General features: G+C 45.3%; 1 protein-coding gene across 1 annotated transcript in view; it reads right to left on the bottom strand.

Annotated features, from left to right (window-relative positions):
• Positions 1-23055, bottom strand: part of LOC121540793 (zinc finger protein 609-like) — a 149544-nt gene that overhangs the window by 75145 nt on the left and 51344 nt on the right. The window contains exon 2 of the mRNA XM_041849888.2: positions 20305-21157. Coding sequence (XP_041705822.2) covers positions 20305-21033 — 729 coding nt within the window. The 5' untranslated portion in view covers positions 21034-21157. The remainder of the gene's footprint in view (positions 1-20304; positions 21158-23055) is intronic.

Below are 23055 nucleotides of genomic sequence, written 5' to 3' on the forward strand. Positions count from 1 at the left end.
AGAATAATAGCTTGAGTGAGCTATTTATTACATTGTTGTTGTAGCTAAACGCAGAGGCAGGTCTTGAAAGCTTGACATGCAGGTAAACCACCGATTTGACCCCTGTAATATCAGCTATTTCTCTACAACTCCATAGAGCTCAGGAGAGGGACGTAACATTGTATACCCAAGCACACAGCTGTCAGATGTGGGCCTGTTTCCTATCTAAGTAGTCTGAGAAACAGTCGTCCAAGGCAGTGAAGAGCGTTTCTCTTCACCTCATGTCTTCTCACTCTGTTCATAAAACAGAGAGTGAAAAACAGGGACTGTTTAATGGCTAATGGCTCTGCTCTTGGGTCAGAGGTCCTTTCTAGCTCGGCTCAGATCCTCTCCAACACCCCATGTCTAAGGTCTGATCCCAGTTCAGTTCAAGTTAAATCCACCCCAAAGAGTGTAAGGTCAGAGTACAGCGTGAGACTGTGAATGGGACAACCTTCCTAAACCTCCAACTGACGTTCAAGCCCGTCTCCCTATGCAAAAACCCTTTCCAGACTGCACTTCCACAGCAGACTCAACGCGGCGGGCATTCCCCAGCCCAGGGAGTAGAGAGAAAGACTGATTAAAATACCCTCAGGTTCCCAAACTGTAGAGGTGCGATCAAGTTAACTGCCTGACATTTCCAGGGCTCAAAACGTTAGGGGCCGGCCAAGATTAGTCTATATCCAGGAACTAAAGGGCACAGAGGAGGCAGCCCACAAATCACTGGCTCAGCCCTCGTGTAAACATGAGGGAGAAAATTATCCACACAACCTTCCTGTGTCAGAGCAACAGTGGGAGGAAATGTTTGGGCTGTCCCAAACGGAGAGCTGATCAGAAACCCTCCATGAGGATCCCTTCTCCGTTCCACCCCAGCCAGATTCCAGGAAGGGGGGGGGGGGGACTCAACCCCTCCCTCTTCTCACTGTGACAGCTTTGTTCTGACAGAGCACATGCTCGGAGCGTTCACAGCCAGCATTGGAACTGTCTTACTTCCCTGTGGGGCTGGAGTGGGTTGGCTTCGTGGTGTTAGAAGCGCCAGTTTTTCTGTCTGGGTCTCTAGCTAGCCATCTCTCTAGTCTGTCAATGCTATTTGCCTGTTCCAACACCAATCGCTCCCTCTTTCTGTAAACCAGTGATTCTGGTTTACATTGATTTTTTTAGAGAATCCCCTGTAGCTCAGTTGGTAGAGCATGGCGCTTGCAACGCCAGGGTTGTGGGTTCGATTCCCACGGGGGACCAGTATGAAAAATGTATGCACTCACTAACTGTAAGTCGCTCTGGATAAGAGCGTCTGCTAAATGACTAAAATGTAAAATGTAAGGTAGAGGGCCCACCCCCCCACCTCTACTTTAAAGTCTCTCCTTCCCTACAGCTGAGAAAGCTTTGAGAAAAGCACAGGCAGCTTCAAACATCTCAACCATTTATACCACAGCACTCTGCCCCCCCTTTCCCACAGCTGCCTGCCTCCCCTCCTCCTTTCCCCCTTAAGTGCCCTCTCCTTCAGGCAGCGGCTGCAACAGCACGGCTGCCTCGCTCACAGACAGGCAATCAGACACACAAGTTAGATACTGACCCCCTCTGCCCACCGTAGTAGCCCGAGCTCTCACTGGCAGGCAGCAGCAGTCAGTCAGTCCCAGATACAGGCCTTCATTCCTCTCCTCTGTCTGATTATTGTTCTTCTCTCCCCCCCCCACCTCTTCCACTTTCTTGCTACTCAACGCATTCGAGAGGCGAAATGAGGCGCGCTGGAGAATCTGCTGGGGGCTGACAATGGAACACAGCTGTTCTGACTGCACAAGGCTTTCATGGGCTGAATTACCTCTTTCGCTCACACACTTTCCCTCCCTCTTTTCTCTCCTCTCTCTCTCTCTCTCTCTGCCTAGCTCGGCCGTCCCCTCCCCCACGACTTGCTGCACAGCTATTCCAGACACACAGAGCTGAGAGAGAGGGGAGGGCCAGCGGGCCATGAAAGGCCTTTGTTTCTCCCAGCTCTGGGATTGTTTCCACAAGCCTTGCTGTGCTCCCACAGAATTCCTTCCCTTTACACACTCACAGGCTTTCCACAGGGCTTTAGGGAATGTGTGTGTGTACACTAAACATCAGATATTTATTCATCCCAATCGCTTCGATTATTATTACGAAAGCTACTCATTTCACAGTTAAAGCTCTTGAACACAGATTCAGATTTTTCAGACCTAAAAGAAATGCCAGATAAAACAATTAATGGGGATTGTAAAACAAGCATGCTATTCGTTCCCCATGCTGTGTGAACAAACCAAAGTAGATAAAAGAAAAACAACAGGATTTAACTGAATTAAGTGAGCCTGCTTTGAGTGAATATACTACAATAAGGAGGACGCTGAAATTAGCCCTATAAGGCACATCGGCCATACCGAACACGAAGAATGTTTTCAGAGGCAAGCCTCAAGTGCCTGTGACTGCCTGGTCTTCTCCCAACCCAATCCCACACAGTGCTAAACAGAGACTCGGAGAGCTAATCCTGTTTCAGCATGGCAGGGCGGGATTATACAGGATCTTCTACAGACCCGGCGACGGCTCTGTGCAATGGGGAAGAGATTACCTCTGGGTAGAATGTGTTCCTTCAAATAATGAAGTGTTATGAGAGAAATAACATCTTACAGCTCAGCTGTTAAACAGAGATCGGCCCCCAGGAGCTGCCACTGCCAGCTCAAATAAGGACACAAGCAGCCGTGGTATTCTGCAATCATCTCGGCTAGCTGGCTGCCTATTGCTTCTCAGTCTCAATCAGTGTTGTAACACGCTGTAGGTGTCCCTGGAAGGTGGGTAGCCTAATCTGTACAAAGCCCTGTACTGGATGAAGGAAACAGACTTGTGGATTGACTTTTTTTACACCCCCCCCCCAATTTGTTATTGTGCATGTTATTGTGCGATATTCGTATGGTTGCGCTTCAGCACTCCATACAGACCTAGCCTATTTGTCCACATGGCACAGCCCTGGCAGCACCTCACATTGGTCGGGTGGGATTCCAGACATTTTTGCACCTGCCAGAAAGATACACTTAAGACTACCCAGGCCTTAGGGGACGAAGTTAGCCAACTAAATGATCATAAAAACCAAAACAGACGTACTACGCTCTCTTACAAGGTCACTGGCTTTAATCATATAAGTGGGTAGAACTTATCTTCCTGTCAAAAACAAGCGCTCCGAAGCCAAAGACAGAACCCTTATAAAACCGCCATGTAAAGTCCAAACCATAACAGTAAACACAAGTGTTGTCTGCGTTACCTCATGTAAGAGCAGCGCTAGACGTAAATCCACCGGGTCGCGCACCACAACAGCTCCTTTGATGCTTAAAATGTACAAAATGGGGGGGGCAGCCAATCAGAGCCAGCAGCACACTGAAGGTCAAGGAGACGACCAGCTGTTGGAAAGGGGTGTTTATGTGGCAGGCATGGATCCTGATATTAAATATGTCCACCAAGCACATCCACAGGGTTGTCCTGGATCGCAGCAGCTCTCGCCACTGTGACCCATAAGCCTGCCCACTACGCTGCTCCCCAGACAACATGCTCGTGTATCGGCCTACATAGGATATATCTGTAAATATATTTAGGAACCAGTGTACCTCCTCTCTAGGGCTGGGAATTGCCAGGGACCTCACGATACGATATCACGATACGATATCACGATACGATATGTATTGCGATTCTCACGATTCTAAACGTATTGCGATTCGATACTGTGATTTTATTGAGATCCGATGTTCCAAACATATTGGTCACCATATGTCTGCTGCAGAGGGACAAGAGAGAGACATGAGAAAACGGGTTCTGATCAGTCATGAAAACTAATTGGCTCCCTGTTTAAAAAGATGGAGAACAAACTATGAAGGAAAAATACTGGAGTTGTGGTGCAGGTACAGCCAACTAGCACAAATATAATATTGCGATATTGTCAAAACTATACTATGATGAGACAGTGGATTGCGCAGTCAGATGGAACAGAGTAAATAGGCATTTCAACATCAGATTTAGACGTGGTAACTTATGGAATAGACACCGGATGGAATGCAGTTTAAACCAATCAGCGTCCAGGATTAGAGCCCCCCCCCTCTCCACAGACACACGCCTCTCCATACCTAGTATAGTGCCAATATATATGCCATTTACTACCTTCAGCACAGTAGAAATACAAAAACAGGCTTTTCACGAAGGAATGATTTGTAAATGCTTTGCAGTATGCCATCTTGATTCATCGTACTCTACGCTCCATCTGTCAGGAGGCACGAGGCATTGTTGGGGTTCTAGAACAGATCTAGGCATGGGAGCCAAACAAACAAGCCTAGTATTCTAAAAGTGGGGCATTCCGAAACCAAGAGAAATGTGGAGAGAGAACAAGCTTTTCGTCACAACAGCCAATCCCTCAAGTGCTCTGAGAGCGCGAGGGCAGTGGTGGCACTGACACGCAATACACACCACACAGAGGTGGATTCCGTCCTTCCTTGGGTCAGTATAGCCTACATACTCATTTTCTGCACTCAAAATGAACCGTGAGAGCCTTTGTGAGTGTTGTCAAGGCAACAGAGAGCCATGCTCTCAATAGAGTCAGGTGACGTCCAACTGCATTTGTGGAAACAATTCAATCATCTCAACACCGTTCCAAGGTTTAGGGGAGGGGGAAAGAAAAACAAAAAATTATATTTCTTTACTCTTTACTCTTTCCACTGCTGCCCTATATGCATAGACTTGAAATCACTGGCCACTTTAATAATGTTTACATACTGCTTTACTCATCTCATATGTATATACTGTATACTATTCTACTGTATTTTAGTCTATGCCACTCCGACATTGCTCATCCTAATATTTATATATTTCTTAATTCCATTCTTTTACTTTTAGATTGTGTGTATTATGTGTGTTGTTGTGAGTTGTTAGATATTACTGCACTGTTGGAGCTAGAAACACAAGCATTTCGTTACACCCGCAATAACATCTGCTAAACGTGTATGTGACCAATCATATTCAATTTGATTTTGTTGACACAACATGGTCATAGCAGAGTCAAGACTACCTTGTCTTACACAAGATATACAGGTAGACAGGTAGATATACAGGTAGACAGGTAGATATACAGGTAGACTGGTAGATATACAGGTAGACTGGTAGATATACAGGTAGACTGGTAGATATACAGGTAGACAGGTAGATATACAGGTAGACAGGTAGATATACAGGTAGACTGGTAGATATACAGGTAGACTGGTAGATATACAGGTAGACTGGTAGATATACAGGTAGACAGGTAGATATACAGGTAGACTGGTAGATATACAGGTAGACTGGTAGATATACAGGTAGACTGGTAGATATACAGGTAGATATACAGGTAGATATACAGGTAGATATACAGGTAGATATACAGGTAGATATACAGGTAGACAGGTAGATATACAGGTAGACAGGTAGATATACAGGTAGACAGGTAGATATACAGGTAGACAGGTAGATATACAGGTAGACTGGTAGATATACAGGTAGACTGGTAGATATACAGGTAGACTGGTAGATATACAGGTAGACAGGTAGATATACAGGTAGACAGGTAGATATACAGGTAGACAGGTAGATATACAGGTAGACAGGTAGATATACAGGTAGACAGGTAGATATACAGGTAGACAGGTAGATATACAGGTAGACTGGTAGATATACAGGTAGACTGGTAGATATACAGGTAGACTGGTAGATATACAGGTAGACAGGTAGATATACAGGTAGACTGGTAGATATACAGGTAGACAGGTAGATATACAGGTAGACAGGTAGATATACAGGTAGACAGGTAGATATACAGGTAGAATGGTAGATATACAGGTAGACAGGTAGATATACAGGTAGACAGGTAGATATACAGGTAGACAGGTAGATATACAGGTAGACTGGTAGATATACAGGTAGACTGGTAGATATACAGGTAGATATACAGGTAGATATACAGGTAGATATACAGGTAGATATACAGGTAGACAGGTAGATATACAGGTAGACTGGTAGATATACAGGTAGACTGGTAGATATACAGGTAGACTGGTAGATATACAGGTAGACTGGTAGATATACAGGTAGACTGGTAGATATACAGGTAGACAGGTAGATATACAGGTAGACTGGTAGATATACAGGTAGACAGGTAGATATACAGGTAGACAGGTAGATATACAGGTAGACTGGTAGATATACAGGTAGACAGGTAGATATACAGGTAGACAGGTAGATATACAGGTAGACAGGTAGATATACAGGTAGACTGGTAGATATACAGGTAGACTGGTAGATATACAGGTAGACAGGTAGATATACAGGTAGACTGGTAGATATACAGGTAGACTGGTAGATATACAGGTAGACAGGTAGATATACAGGTAGACAGGTAGATATACAGGTAGACTGGTAGATATACAGGTAGACAGGTATATATACAGGTAGACAGGTAGATATACAGGTAGACTGGTAGATATACAGGTAGACTGGTAGATATACAGGTAGACAGGTAGATATACAGGTAGACTGGTAGATATACAGGTAGACTGGTAGATATACAGGTAGACAGGTAGATATACAGGTAGACAGGTAGATATACAGGTAGACTGGTAGATATACAGGTAGACAGGTAGATATACAGGTAGACAGGTAGATATACAGGTAGACAGGTAGATATACAGGTAGACTGGTAGATATACAGGTAGACTGGTAGATATACAGGTAGACTGGTAGATATACAGGTAGACAGGTAGATATACAGGTAGACTGGTAGATATACAGGTAGACTGGTAGATATACAGGTAGACAGGTAGATATACAGGTAGACAGGTAGATATACAGGTAGACTGGTAGATATACAGGTAGACAGGTAGATATACAGGTAGACAGGTAGATATACAGGTAGACTGGTAGATATACAGGTAGACTGAGCGAAGCATTGCCCTTGGAGCAACTGGAGCAGGAGATACAGTGGGGGAAAAAAGTATTTAGTCAGCCACCAATTGTGCAAGTTCTCCCACTTAAAAAGATGAGAGAGGCCTGTAAGTTTCATCATAGGTACACGTCAACTATGACAGACAAATTGAGATTTTTTTTCTCCAGAAAATCACATTGTAGGATTTTTTATGAATTTATTTGCAAATTATGGTGGAAAATAAGTATTTGGTCACCTACAAACAAGCAAGATTTCTGGCTCTCACAGACCTGTAACTTGCACAATTGGTGGCTGACTAAATACTTTTTTCCCCCACTGTATAGGTAGACTGAGCGAAGCATTGCCCTTGCTTTCTTCCCTTGATCCCTGTGCTGTGCGCCCTCAGCCATTTTGCTCTACTGTAGAGAGGAGACAGACATGTGGGAAACAATTAGTGTGGAGTGTTTTTACTGGAGTCCCGCGGTGCCGGGGGGGGTTGCTTCAAACAGGCCGGCGGCAGGAACAGCACCGCAGGAGCTTGGCCAAAAAACTGGGTCCAAGCCGAGCCCCGGTGACGGCCGACTGATGCTTCACGAGTTTACCCTCCACCAAACACAACACACCTATCCACCAGAGTAAACTCTGGGCCGGGAGAAGAATTCCACCCTGACGAAAGCAGTGGACAGCCATAATGCTGCAAAATTACTAGATGCACTGCACTCATGGAAGCTTACCCTCGGTGCACTCCTCTTGGCCCTTTTTCCCAAGATGGCTTCCAAAGGGTTTTATGTGGCCATTTTGTGTTGCCATATGGTGTGTATTCACATTTTGACCTGGTCTAAAAGACTGACAGTAAACTACCTAAGATGTCTTATAACGCGCCAGCAATATCAATATATAGAGTGACGATCAATCAGAAGACCATGGTGAGTCTTAAAGATCAGACCTTAGGGGCTAGGCATGAAGATCGGGATGTGGTGAGAGACTTGAAGACTGATCGCAGAGCAGACATCACAACTTCACTGCAGGCTACTCAGCCAGCTGGATGAGGGAAGAATTTAAATAGCCTTTCTTGGCAGCATCTGTAGGTGCTGCACTGCCAAACTCATTTTCAAACAGACAAAAAAAACAAAAACACTCGTCTAAACCAAGCAAATACTTCTCCTTGGGGCAGAGAGCTAGTCTCGGGCGTTTTTCAGTTTCTTTCTTCAAAGACAGAGGTCTTGGCGGCTGTTTGATTTCGTCAGTCAATAAACAACTTTAAGCTACAAGGGCCAACTGAGGCGAGCATTTGTTTTTATCTGGCAAACTTAAAATGCTAACCTTACTTTGACCGAAATGGCTGATGTATAGAGAAGACGAAATGCTGAAAGAATCACAGCTATGGATGTGATCCATGTGTAATGCTGAGCATCTGGCTGACTGTGTTGGTTCGGTCTTGAGTGGACTATGGCATGGTTGGAAACTGCTCCGTTGACGAGAGCAGCTCACCAGAAACGAAAAACTTGGCACTTTCAGTCTGTGTTTTCAATTATCCGCCACCCCATTTCAAAGGAAGTCACAAACACTCAACTTCAAGACAGGCATCCACTTCAATGAATCCCATTTAGAACTGAACTGTGTTGCACAAAAAAGGAAAGAGAGCCTGCACCCACCACAATGAGGCGGTTGTACATTCTCTGAAAAGGGACTGCGGTGGTGGTGGCATTATAGCTTGTTTTCCATGGGTAGGGAAGGCTGCTTTCCGTCGTAAAATGGCACTGAACATGACAAATGGAAATGTCTCCCGGGGAGTCTGAAGAGAGGAATGTTAGCCTACTTCTCCCATTTGACTGAGCCTGCCCTGGCATTCAAGATTTTCATATAAAATGCTTTAGATTTTTTGCCTGATTCCGTTGTTTTTCCCCAAATTCAATTTTCTCTATTTTGTTTTTCCAGGTTTCCACCCCCCCAAAAAAATTTTTTTAGGTCTGGGATTTTTTGTTTACATTTGGATTTTGGGTGTAGTAACCCTTTAATTGAAGTGCAGATGTGATGGTACAGTTTGCAAATCAAATACCCAATGGATTGATGAAACTAATCATAATATAATTCTGCCAGGTAAGCATTGTGAAATTCTGCAATTATATCCTAATGTTCGGAGTTAACATTTAATTGAGAAGGTTTTTGGTAAAGCCTTTCCATCTACCAGAAGACTGTTTTCACTAGCTAGAATCATCACTAATGGCTACACAAAGTGATAGACACGTGCACCACACATACGGGCATTTGCCTCATCAGAAAGTTGCAGGAAATACGAATCACTGATGCATTCTGTTCATGTCTTTTCAATACATTTAGTTGATTCCTTACTATGTTCAATAGATTTTGGAATATTGAATTCCTATTTAATGTCTGGATTCCGTGATTCCGCCCACATTCTCCGCATGGCAGATTTTATAGGGCTTTCTACTCCATGTCCAGGGCTTTCTACTCCAAGTCCAGGGCTGTACACTCTATGAATACAAGGCTGTATAAAGGCCTGTGTGAGAGCCGGAGCCAGCCTTTTGCTGATGAGGCGGAATCGCTGCTCCACTGCAGCCAGGCAGGGGGGGGGGAGCACTGCCCTTCCATTAGACGCGTGGGGTGGCCATTTGAGAGCTCAACGGGATTGGAACTTAAGAAGCGAGCGTTGTCTGACCTTTGCTGCCCAGTTTGCTGCAGTAATCAGAATGGGACTCGGGCATCTCGGAACGGATGGCTGGAAAACGAATGGTGGGGCTGACCTCTAAACTAGGGGTGTGAAAGTTTAACCCACATTGGGATTGTTAAATGTTTAATGCACCGTATTGCTGGAACAAAATTCAAAATACATTTCATCTTGATGTTCTGGTGCCGTTCGGGCAATTTAAATTATTATGAATGAATCCTGGGTGTTTACTAAGCAAACATTGGATTTATTTTATTTATTTTCATAAAAAGGATAATTAAGATTCTGCCTGCTGATATATGCTAGAAGAGCTTCAAATGTACGCACTCACTAACTGTAAGTCGCGCTGGATAAGAGTGTCTGCTAAATGACTAAAATGTAAATGTAAATATTGATTGGGGATTTATTTGTGGATGACTAACTGTTTTTCTGGGTGATTTGTGATGTTTTATTTGTGCTTACCAAGGTTGTGCTTAATGTGTATTGTATATTGTATTATACAGGGTGCATTTGGAAAAGAGACCTAGGTCTCAATATGTCTTCCCTGTCAAAATAAAGGTTAAATAAAAAATACATGAAAAAAATACCTAACCAATTTTTTTTACTAAATTAAATTCACAGTGCAGTTATCACAAAACGACCACTAACAGGTCCAGATCATCACATTGTCGTAGCAGTTGGAAACATGGCATAGTGAGACAGGGAAGCCACTGCAGTAAAGTCCTGTATGGCAATACTTTGAGAAGTTAAATGAGAAGCTGCTGAAATGCAAACTTTGCGAGGTGGAATTGAGCTACAGTGGCAGTACAGGTGCAATGCTGAAAGGGAGTCACCGTGAGATCCAACCCGTTGCTGGCAGCAGTGCGATAAGGGACAGAGTGAGAAAATCACAGCGTTGACTACAGAAATGATTGCAGTTGATATGCAGCCATTGTCAATGGTAGTGGATGTCAGCTTCAATACCCTAATGGCATATCTAGAACCAAACTACAAGAGGCCATGTTGAAAAACCATGACGGTCCTGATGGAGAAATTGTACAATGATTGCCCTCTGCAAGTACAAAACGTGAACTACCAAACACCATACGTGGCGTTAACAACAGATTGTTGGACGTCTATGAACACGCCGTCATCCATCAACTGCAACGAGCCATCACATTGATGACAAGTGGGACGTTAAGTCCCATGTACTGACAGCTGAGAACATGGAGGAGAGGCACACAGCAGAGAACCTAAAATGGCATTAACTACCATCGTTGCTGAGTGGATGGGGGACAGCAGTTAGGTTAGTGGGTTTCCCCCACTTGGGTTAGGTGGTATTCAGATTTCCATACCTTCATACGTACCTGTGCCATCCAGGGATATACGGTATTACCGGTAGTGCACACAGTGGGACGCTATATTTAAGATGCTATTTATTTTTTTAAATAAAAAAAATCTGAAAACCATAAATTTACCAGAATGGTAACAAAATGTCCTAAGGAATCCTCATAGCAGATGCTAGGCAAATGCTAACGAGCGCATGCAAACATTTACTACTAAGACAGACAATACCCAGCTCAAAATGTTATGCAAGTATCTCAAAACGCAGTTTGCAGCGCGCACAAAACAAATATTAGACAGCAGGGATCTTAATCCAGGAGGAGATTGTCTCTAGAGTGGCCAGACGGAAGCCACTCCTCAGTAAAAGGCACATGACAGCCCGCTTGGAGTTTGCCAGAAGGCACCTAAAGGACTCTCAGACCATGAGAAACAAGATTCTCTGGTCTGATGAAACCAAGATTGAACTCTTTGGCCTGAATGCCAAGCGTCACGTCTGGAGGAAACCTGGCACCATCCCTACGGTGAAGCATGGTGGTGGCAACATCATGCTGTGGGGATGTTTTTCAGCTGCAGGGACTGGGAGACTAGTCAGGATCGAGGGAAAGATCAACGGAGCAAAGTACAGAGAGATCCTTGATAAAAACCTGCTCCAGAGCGCTCAGGACCTCAGACTGGGGCAAAGGTTCACCTTCCAACAAGACAATGACCCCTAAGCACACAGCCAAGACAACGCAGGAGTGGCTTTGAGACAAGTCTCTGAATGTCCTTGAGTTGCCCAGCCAGAGTCCGGACTTGAACCCGATCGAACATCTCTGCAGAGACCTGAAAATAGCTGTGCAGCGACGTTCACCATCCAACCTGACAGAGCTTGAGAGGATCTGCAGAGAAGAATGGGAAAAACTCCCCAAATACAGGTGCGCCAAGCTTGTAGCGTCATACCCAAGAAGACTCAAGGCTGTAATCGCTGCCAATGGTGTTTCAACAAAGTACTGAGTAAAGGGTCTGAATACTTAAGTAAATGTCATATTTCCGTATTTTTTCAAAATATATAAATTTGCAAACATTTCTAAAAACCTGTTTTTGCTTTGTAATCATGGGGTATTGTGTGTAGATTGATGAGGGGAAAAACACAATTTAATCATTTTTAGAATAAGGCTGTAACGTAACAAAATGTGGTAAAAGTCAAGGGGTCTGAATACTTTCCCAATGCACTGCACGGTATAAAGCCCAACCATAGTTTACACTAGTTACCACAGCCACTAAGTCAATATTGGCCATATCGTAAAAATGCATAATTTTTATTTTATATTATTTAAGGTTAGGGTTAGGCATAAGGTCAGCAGTGTGATTAAGGTTGGGGTTAATTTTAGTTTTAAAATCACATTTTTAAGAAGATACATTTTAGAAACAGGCTTTATGACTTTGTGGCTGTGGTAACTAGTGACGACTGGTAGGTAGGTAGCCAGGACTGCATTGCCCACTAGCAGGGCCATATCTGAATTGTGACTTCATGCCATTTTATGATTGTGTTTAAACGGTTTTAAAAAATGGCAGTTTAAACATTAAGAAAATTGTTACATTTGTCACATCCCTACTCTGGAGGGGAAACAAGAGTCTGGACTGGAGGGGGGTTGTGTTTAGAGGGGAAACACGAGTCTGGACTGGAGGGGGGTTGTGTTTAGAGGGGAAACACGAGTCTGGACTGGAGGGGGTTGTGTTTAGAGGGGAAACATGAGTCTGGACTGGAGGGGGTTGTGTTTAGAGGGGAAACAAGAGTCTGGACTGGAGGGGGTTGTGTTTAGAGGGGAAACACGAGTCTGGACTTGAGGGGGTTGTGTTTAGAGGGGAAACACGAGTCTGGACTGGAGGGGGTTGTGTTTAGAGGGGAAACACGAGTCTGGACTGGAGGGGTTGTGTTTAGAGGGGAAACAAGAGTCTGGACTGGAGGGGGTTGTGTTTAGAGGGGAAACACGAGTCTGGACTGGAGGGGGGTTGTGTTTAGAGGGGAAACACGAGTCTGGACTGGAGGGGGTTGTGTTTAGAGGGGAAACAAGAGTCTGGACTGGAGGGGGTTGTGTTTAGAGGGGAAACACGAGTCTGGACTGGAGGGGGTTGTGTTTAGAGGGGAAACACGAGTCTGGACTGGAGGGGGTTGTGTTTAGAGGGGAAACACGAGTCTGGACTGGAGGGGGTTGTGTTTAGAGGGGAAACAAGAGTCTGGACTGGAGTGGGGTTGTGTTTAGAGGGGAAACAAGAGTCTGGACTGGAGGGGTTGTGTTTAGAGGGGAAACACGAGTCTGGACTGGAGGGGGGTTGTGTTTAGAGTGGAAACAAGAGTCTGGACTGGAGGGGGGTTGTGTTTAGAGGGGAAACACGAGTCTGGACTGGAGGGGGGTTGTGTTTAGAGGGGAAACAAGAGTCTGGACTGGAGTGGGGTTGTGTTTAGAGGGGAAACAAGAGTCTGGACTGGAGGGGGTTGTGTTTAGAGGGGAAACACGAGTCTGGACTGGAGGGGGGTTGTGTTTAGAGGGGAAACAAGAGTCTGGACTGGAGTGGGGTTGTGTTTAGAGTGGAAACAAGAGTCTGGACTGGAGTGGGGTTGTGTTTAGAGGGGAAACAAGAGTCTGGACTGGAGTGGGGTTGTGTTTAGAGGGGAAACAAGAGTCTGGACTGGAGTGGGGTTGTGTTTAGAGGGGAAACAAGAGTCTGGACTGGAGGGGGGTTGTGTTTAGAGGGGAAACAAGAGTCTGGACTGGAGGGTCAGAGGTATCGAACACCTTCTAGATCACGGATCAAAAGGCTTCTGAGGCTGTGTGCGTGTGTACGAGAGACAGTTGCCCTGCTATGCGGAGTTCCAGTGTGCCGCTGCTCAACAGGGTGTCCCTAGGTTTATACTATTTTTCTCCATCTCCCTGCTCCTCTGTGAGCAAAAAGACCACTTCAATGATGAAGGCTAGTTGTTCTTTGACTCTGTCCTCAAGGCTGTGTCTGAGGCTATGTCTGGTGCAGGCATATTCCACTGGAGCTCTGCTATGTGGTGCTAGTGTAGAAGGAAACCAGGGCTGCAGTACTGCAAAACAGAGAAAGAAAGGTTACCAAGCCGGTCCCACGGTCCGCTCACAGCTCCAGACCAGTCAGTCCGGAGAAACGGGAGAGTCTCTCTGCACAGCCCTGACTAACCCTGATCCCCACCTCTCTACACAGCCCTGACTAACCCTGATCCCCACCTTCTCTCTGCACAGCCCTGACTAACCCTGATCCCCACCTTCTCTCTGCACAGCCCTGACTAACCCTGATCCCCACCTTCTCTCTGCACAGCCCTGACTAACCCTGATCCCCACCTTCTCTCTGCACAGCCCTGACTAACTCTGATCCCCACCTTCTCTCTGCACAGCCCTGACTAACCCTGATCCCCACCTTCTCTCTGCATAGCCCTGACTAACCCTGATCCCCACCTTCTCTCTGCACAGCCCTGACTAACCCTGATCCCCACCTTCTCTCTGCACAGCCCTGACTAACCCTGATCCCCACCTTCTCTCTACACAGCCCTGACTAACCCTGATCCCCACCTTCTCTCTGCACAGCCCTGACTAACCCTGATTCCCACCTTCTCTCTACACAGCCCTGACTAACCCTGATCCCCACCTTCTCTCTGCACAGCCCTGACTAACCCTGATTCCCACCTTCTCTCTGCACAGCCCTGACTAACCCTGATCCCCACCTTCTCTCTACACAGCCCTGACTAACGCTGAGCCCCACCTTCTTTCTGCACAGCCCTGACTAACCCTGAGCCCCACCTTCTCTCTGCACAGCCCTGACTAACCCTGAGCCCTGACTAACCCTGAGCCCCACCACCTTCCCTCTGCAAAGCCCTGACGAACCCTGAGCCCCACCTTCCCTCTGCACAGCCCTGACTAACCCTGAGCCCCACCTTCCCTCTGCACAGCCCTGACTAACCCTGAGCTGCCTGTTTAAGGAATGTGCTGTAATACAACAGCACCAGTCACAGGCTACCATGGGCAGTGGGGGAGAGAGAGGGAGGGGGAGGGGGAAAGAGAGAGGGAGGGGGAGAGATAGAGGGGGTGAGAGAGAGAGGGTGAGAGAGAGAGAGGGGGGGAGAGAGAGAGAGGGGGGAGAGAGGGGGAGAGAGAGAGAGAGAGAGGAGGAGGAGAGGGGGAGAGAGAGCGAGAGAGCGAGAGAAGGGGGTGAGAGAGAGAGAGAGAAAGAGAGAGCGAGAGAAGGGGGTGAGAGAGAGAGAGAAAGAGAGAGAGAGAGAGAGAGAGAGATAGAGAGAGATAGAGAGAGAGAGAGATCCAAAAATACCTATTAATGAAAACCACTGCTCTATCAATCTAACTATCAAACTTGTTCGAATAGAGTCTAAATAAATAATGTCTGGATTCACTGCCGAGAGAGGAAGGCTAGACATCTTTAAAACCCCTTTGCATAAAGCACTCTCTCTATAGTAGAGTCCATTGAACTCCAACAAGGTTGCAGTAACTGGCAGTGAGGAAAGTGCCTGGTGCTGATTCAAAATTAAAAAGAGACAATTTTATAGAGGGAGGCATTTAGCTTAGAAATTACATAAACCTCTTGCATTGCTAATTAATTAGGAGGCATGGGTAACAGTAGGGTCCTATAAAATCTGTTTTATTTTTTGCCCGATTACGTTTTTGTTTTTCCCCAAATTCAGTTTTCACTGTTTTTTTCAGGTTACACTCTCAAAAATCACACTTTTTTCATAGAAAAACGAAACAATTGGATGTTCTAAGTCCACAGAAATGCTTAAACCACATCAGATGATGACTTTTTTCCCAGGAGGTCTAGGAAAAATCTAATTTATTTTTATTTTGGAGTGTAGTTATCCTGTATCGCGCATGTGACAAATGACCACCAGATTTGAGGCAAATAATCATGATATCATTCTGCCAGGTAGGCATAGGCTACTTTGTAGTTAGCATTTATAGTGAATGTTTTTGGGAAAGCCTTTCCATCTCTACCAGGAGACGGTTAGCATTAGCATCATCGCTAAAAGCTACACAAAGTGTGAATACGCTCGCACTGCACACACACACACACACACACACACACACACACACACACACACACACACAAGGAGCATTCCTGTGACGTTTTCAGAGAGTTCCAGAAAATACGACTCACTGATGCATTTTACCTTATGATAAACTTGGGCAAATTAATTCATTAAGTTCAATAAATGTTTGAATATTGTTGAATTCCGTTTTAAACTGCCACAGTCTTCGGTGCATTTTAAATGACCTGTTTAGAGCATTGTGCAAGGAAATGCAGACCTTTTTGTAGTAGAATGATCCCCCATTTTTGCGGCAGAATGATCCCCCATTTTTGCGGCAGGGAGCTTAGTAGGAAAAAAAGTGGAACTACAGTGGGGAAAAAAAGTATTTAGTCAGCCACCAATTGTGCAAGTTCTCCCACTTAAAAAGATGAGAGAGGCCTGTAATTTTCATCATAGGTACACGTCAACTATGACAGACAAAATGAGAAAAGAAAATCCAGAAAATCACATTGTAGGATTTTTTATGAATTTATTTGCAAATTATGGTGGAAAATAAGTATTTGGTCAATAACAAAAGTTTCTCAATACTTTGTTATATACCCTTTGTTGGCAATGACACAGGTCAAACGTTTTCTGTAAGTCTTCACAAGGTTTTCACACACTGTTGCTGGTATTTTGGCCCATTCCTCCATGCAGATTTCCTCTAGAGCAGTGATGTTTTGGGGCTGTCGCTGGGCAACACGGACTTTCAACTCCCTCCAAAGATTTTCTATGGCGTCTGGCACTGCAGGATTTGAGTCCCTGGTGGCGTAGTGTGTTACTGATGGTAGGCTTTGTTACTTTGGTCCCAGCTCTCTGCAGGTCATTCACTAGGTCCCCCCGTGTGGTTCTGGGATTTTTGCTCACCGTTCTTGTGATCATTTTGACCCCACAGGGTGAGATCTTGCGTGGAGCCCCAGATCGAGGGAGATTATCAGTGGTCTTGTATGTCTTCCATTTCCTAATAATTGCTCCCACAGTTCATTTCTTCAAACCAAGCTGCTTACCTATTGCAGATTCAGTCTTCCCAGCCCGGTGCAGGTCTACAATTTTGTTTCTGGTGTCCTTTGACAGCTCTTTGGTCTTGGCCATAGTGGAGTTTGGAGTGTGACTGTTTGAGGTTGTGGACAGGTGTCTTTTATACTGATAACAAGTTCAAACAGGTGCCATTAATACAGGTAACGAGTGGAGGACAGAGGAGCCTCTTAAAGAAGAAGTTACAGGTCTGTGAGAGCCAGAAATCTTGCTTGTTTGTAGGTGACCAAATACTTATTTTCCACCATAATTAGCAAATAAATTCATTAAAAAAACCTACAATGTGATTTTCTGGAGAAAAAAAATCTCAATTTGTCTGTCATAGTTGACGTGTACCTATGATGAAAATTACAGGCCTCTCATCTTTTTAAGTGGGAGAACTTGCACAATTGGTGGCTGACTAAATACTTTTCTTCCCCACTGTATGTAAGCGATGAGGTTTTTAGGACCATATTGTCTTAAGAGACGGGACAGACTGTAAACAACGGGGAGACATTCAAATAATGTCCAAAAGCATATTAAATAATGTCCAAAAGCATATTAAATAATGTCCAAAAGCGGATTATGGGGGATTTAAAAAAGAGAATCTCTCATTCACCTCAAGTAATTCCATCGCTGACAAAGTGGAAACATGCAATCATCATCACTGAGGTTAATGCCTGTAACAGGGCACTGCAAAATCCCTGTGTTGTCCAAACATGACAGAGGCATGTGACGGTCATGACTGTAGCATGGGTGCTGATGACTACATCATGTCAGAAATGGCCCATTGATCAGACCTCGAAGGCCACACAGGATGACACTATGGAAACGGGGAGGATGGGCTTAAGGATTTCTGCCAAATACATGGGTTTGTCGAGGTAGCCATTGCGATGTTCTTAGCTTTAATTTTAGGTCAACCAAGCCTTTAAATGTGTCTAAACAACAAATTACTTATTGACCCTAGACCCTTTTTCTCTAGAGGGTCGACTGAGATATCTTGTCCCTTTGTCACCGGATTTCCTGTCCTGCTGGCATGATCCTCACAGAGGGAGTCTGAATTGCTTCTTCTCCTCCCTCCTCTTTCCCCACCCAAGACAGCGAGAGTGAGTTGAACTGACCTTCCATTAGATGAACATGGAGCAAGACAACACACGGAACCTCCCGCTGAGAGTTCAGATAGCCTGAGGCAGCAGTCCCAAAGCTCCAAAGATAAGCAGAAAACCCTCTCAGTGGGATCCAGATGGCTTCTTCTATCCAGCGGAAGCAGAAAACCCTCTCAGTAGCCAAGTTTCCATGCAATTGGCAACATATTTTCATGCGAATATTCTAAAATCTGTATAAAAGAAAATATGCACCTGTGGACTTGTTGCGGATAAAAAAATCTGTGCGTGATGACATAAAATGTACTTTTTCGCTTACGTTTTCATGTACTGAATAAAAATCTAAAGTTCAATGTGTTTCCATCCCATTTTCAACTCTACTGATAGTTTTGTCACAAGAACTGTTGCGTTAAATAGTGAATGTGCCTACTCTGGTCATGGCACGTGCGCTCTAGACAGCTCCCAGATGCAGTGTGGGTAGGCTAGCCTACATGACGGGATTATTATGGATAAGAGCGAGAATATTTTTTTGTCAAACGGCAGTCAAGCATCGATCATCATGGCACCAGAATAAGACCATCAATATTTGTTGGAAAGGAGCATCAAGCTCATCACCGTGAACTTTCACCACCCTGTGAAGTTCATCATAACTTATTTCATCTGTAGCTTAATAAACTGCATGTTTTCCCGTGGAGTCGTAGTGGGAGGACCACACAACATGTCATCGTGTGACTCCAAGTGTACTTCGATATGATGGTTATTATATCAATATTTGCGCATGAAGTCGTTTCCACCGCCATTTCTCACATAAATAATTTTACCGACACTAAAAGATCCCACCATGTCGAACTAACAAATGATCTGTCTGCATTTATAAAATTGTACAGAAACTTCCTGTTTCCATCACAGCTGATGTGATGTTATTTTTTATACGGTAATACTTTACTCGCATATGAACTGTTTACTCGGATGGCCTCTTCATTGGGATCCGGATGGCCTCTTCATTGGGATCCGGATGGCCTCTTCATTGGGATCCGGATGGCCTCTTCATTGGGATCCGGATGGCCTCTTCATTGGGATCCGGATGGCCTCTTCATTGGGATCCGGATGGCCTCTTCATTGGGATCCGGATGGCCTCTTCATTGCAGCAGAAGCAGCTATCACACAGCTCAAAGTGACTGCACCTTTGATACCTTTTCCTGTCGATCCACCAAGTGCCATCCGATGAACACTTTGAAAAGCCTACTCTCGACATGACTTGGAGATGAGTAGCCAGTAATTACGTCTAATGGGTAACTTTAGCCTGGAAGTGCCCCCCAGCTGACTAAGTGCAGGCTGGGAAAAGCTGAGGCTATTCGATGCTCTAAATAAAAAATCTGCTGCCAGGACAAGACATCGGACACTGCTCCTGGAGCATCACTTTAGTCTCAGCGCCTGGCGGTGACATATGGCCGACAGGTGGAACTGATCTCCTTTTCAATACTCTCCAGGGCCCATGTCAGAAACCTTATCAGAGAGCAGCGGAACTCTGGCTTCTCACATCTTTGGCATCCGGCATGCTGAAGCCTTCCACCATCCCTCCCCCCCACCATGTCAACAAGCAACCCATAGCCTAATAAAAACAAGTCTGCCAATTTGAGTGCCTGAGAACACCAGAAGGTTTGCAATGAAGGGCCTGAGCAGTAACCCATTGCCGAAATGACTAGCAAACAGAGGACAGGCATCTGCGGTATGTAGTGCTACAGACTGATGCCAATGTTGTGTCTTGCAGAACATAATTCACTTGTTTCTGGGAGATTGGGGTGTGTACAGCAGAGCGTAAAAGTCCCCTGAGGAGGAGACATTAGAGCTAAGATTGAGCTCCATGCACTACTTAACACCCATCCAATTCAGTGATTACATGAGAGGTTGAGAGACAGCACAAAGCTCTTATCCCCCACACAGAGAACCAGATTACGTCTGTTGCTCACTCCACTTGGAAGCAAAGTGCTACATTAAAATGTAATAAATCACATGTCAAAATGAGCTAGATATGCGAATACTCCAGCAGCAAACAAACAGCCAGCATCTGCCACCATTCAAATCAGTTGATTAAACAGCAGCCAAACGCAAAACCGAAGACACAAGACAGCTTGTTTCTTACCTTTTCACTTTTCACTTTCTTCGGGTTTCTGCATTCACCGTTGTCCATCTCCTCTGGCTCACTTTTAATGGCTAACGGTGGTACAACAATCCGTGTGGAATCCAGGGCGATATTCCCAAGTTGCTCAGCCACAGCCAAGTCTGTATTTTGCGTACCCTCAAATGGAACGCCACGACATGCCAAAGGCAGAACTGGGGCACCTACCTCCTTCTCAGTAGTAGTCACAAATTCACTTTTCTCCTTCTTACTTTTCCCAGAGCCCGCCTCCTTGTCTTTCTTTCCACTAGAAACATTACGGGAGGCTTTGCTGCTCTTCTCAGCACCCTTTCCAGAGTTTGCATTTGCCGTGGGACCTGTGCCAACGGCGGGTCCCGTGACCTCGCCCTGGGTTCGCACCTGTGCGTCTTTCTTGGCCCCGTCTGAGGCCTTACCACCGTCCTTTGAGTTCTTACTACGCTTCGATTTGGATTTACTCTCTTTGCCTTGAGCAGCGGGTATGGGGCTAACAAATGTTATGTTGTCGGGTAGAGTTGCTACGGCGCTGGGAGGGGCAGCCACGCCCCCGCCGTCTTTAGTGCCAGACATCTCAAGTTTGTCCTTTTCTAGGTCCGCGTCGAGGTCAATGATCAGATTGCCAACACCTATATCCCATTCATCGCCGCTGTCATAAGTGTCCACCACATTAGAGTCCACACCTTTCCCGCCTGCAGTGCCACTGCTTAGGGACATCTTAGTGCCAGCGGCCCAGGTGCACCACAGTTGAGTCTGACCTCCTCAGACTGCTGTGGGAGAAGGGTTGAAGCAGCTTCAGGGGCTTCTCGGAATCCCCTTCCCAGTAACCCACATGTTTGCCCTGTAAAGAGAGGAAGAGAAAATGTGTGAAAATTCTGCAGTCAAAAGTCAAGCTCTAACATTCCAAGATAAACTATAATGAGATCATCAGATATTAGAATCCTGTCACACAGGAAAGCATGGCAGGAAAGAAAGTATCCACTTTCAGAAAGTATTGTAAACCTCCAAAGCACTTTCAGACAATGTGTACAAAGAATTATTCATAAACAGGTGCCTGAGGGAAAGTCTTTCTGATCTAATGTGTAGTCTTCATTGACCTAATGTGTAGTCTTCATTGACCTAATGTGTAGTCTTTATTGACCTAATGTGTAGTCTTTATTGACCTAATGTGTAGTCTTCATTGACCTAATGTGTAGTCTTTATTGACCTAATGTGTAGTCTTCATTGACCTAATGTGTAGTCTTTATTGACCTAATGTGTAGTCTTCATTGACCTAATGTGTAGTGTATTTGACCTAATGTGTAGGTGCAATAGCTTTGCTCGTCATAAACGGTACCATTTCTGAAAACAATAACCAAGCTTCCTCAATGCACTCTCAAGTTCAGGGAGAGGTTTACAAGCCACATGCCCAACAGTGAGCTGGGCTTTACAAGGGAGGGTGAGGTTTTCCACAAACCCCAAACACATATGGAGTCCATTTCCTCTTTTACCAGCAGGTTGACGTCAGGCAAGACTAAAGAGACCTCTGAAATCATCAAAGCCACAAACCCTGACCCAGAGATCAAGCTCCGAGCTCCTCACCAGAGCTCCCCCACTCACCGGATATTTGGTCTAATTAGCACCATGACTTATCAATCCACTGCGGTCAACAATAGCACCAAAACAAGGTTGACTTCTCCTGCTGGCATCAAAGCCCACTTACCCTCTTTGCTCTATATAAAGCTAATGGAAAGAATGGATGATAATGTCAGCATTAATGATCTGTAAGGAAGGTCTCGATGAAGCAGCTATGCTCTTATTAGGCTACCTCTACATTGTGAGACATTTAATGCGACACAGAAATAGATTTGCATTCATATCAGTGGGGGTGGGAGGACCTGACATACAAAAAGGACACACTTAGGCCCAACACTTTGTGCCAGAATTCTTCGCTAGGAAGTTCTGGTTCATCTTAGTCAGCCTTTACGATCAAACAGACCAAAATGTAAGGTAAAAAAGAGACAGTCTGGCATGGGCCTTCTTCTTAACCAGTTTGCTCTGAGCTATTGGTATTCCCCACCCTGTTTACATGTGACAGACCAATAATGAGCGAAACAAGACCCAGGCATTTTATGGGCCCTGACACAAAGCCTCCATTGAGGCAGATCACAGCCCTTTGCCTCCATTGAGGCAGATCACAGCCCTTTGCCGCTTTTGCTTTCCTAACACTGGGTCAAAAACAACTCTCTTTCACAAGCCCTCTTTTCAAGGCACTTATCATATGAATGCGTTGGTGTAACCCATTCACCCCTTCATGACAATGGAAGGCTTTTCACACAGAGAGAGAGACACAGAGAGAGAGAGAGAGAGACAGAGAGAGAGAGAGGCAGAGAGAGAGAGAGGCAGAGAGAGAGAGACACAGAGAAACAGAGAGAGAGAGAGAGAGAGGCAGAGACAGAGAGAGAGAGAGAGAGAGAGAGAGAGAGAGAGAGACAGACAGACAGACAGAGAGAGAGAGACACAGAGAGACAGAGAGAGAGAGAGACAGAGAGAGACAGAGAGAGAGACAGAGAGAGAGAGAGAGAGAGAGAGAGAGAGAGAGAGAGAGAGAGAGAGAGAGAGAGAGAGAGAGACAGAGAGAGAGAGACAGAGAGAGACAGAGAGAGAGAGACAGAGAGAGAGAGACAGAGAGAGAGAGAGACAGAGAGAGAGAGAGACAGACAGAGAGAGACAGAGAGACAGATGGGTGGTGGGTGAGGG

Source organism: Coregonus clupeaformis, chromosome 26 (assembly GCF_020615455.1).
Source record: "Coregonus clupeaformis isolate EN_2021a chromosome 26, ASM2061545v1, whole genome shotgun sequence".
NCBI classification, from domain to species: Eukaryota; Metazoa; Chordata; class Actinopteri; order Salmoniformes; family Salmonidae; genus Coregonus; species Coregonus clupeaformis.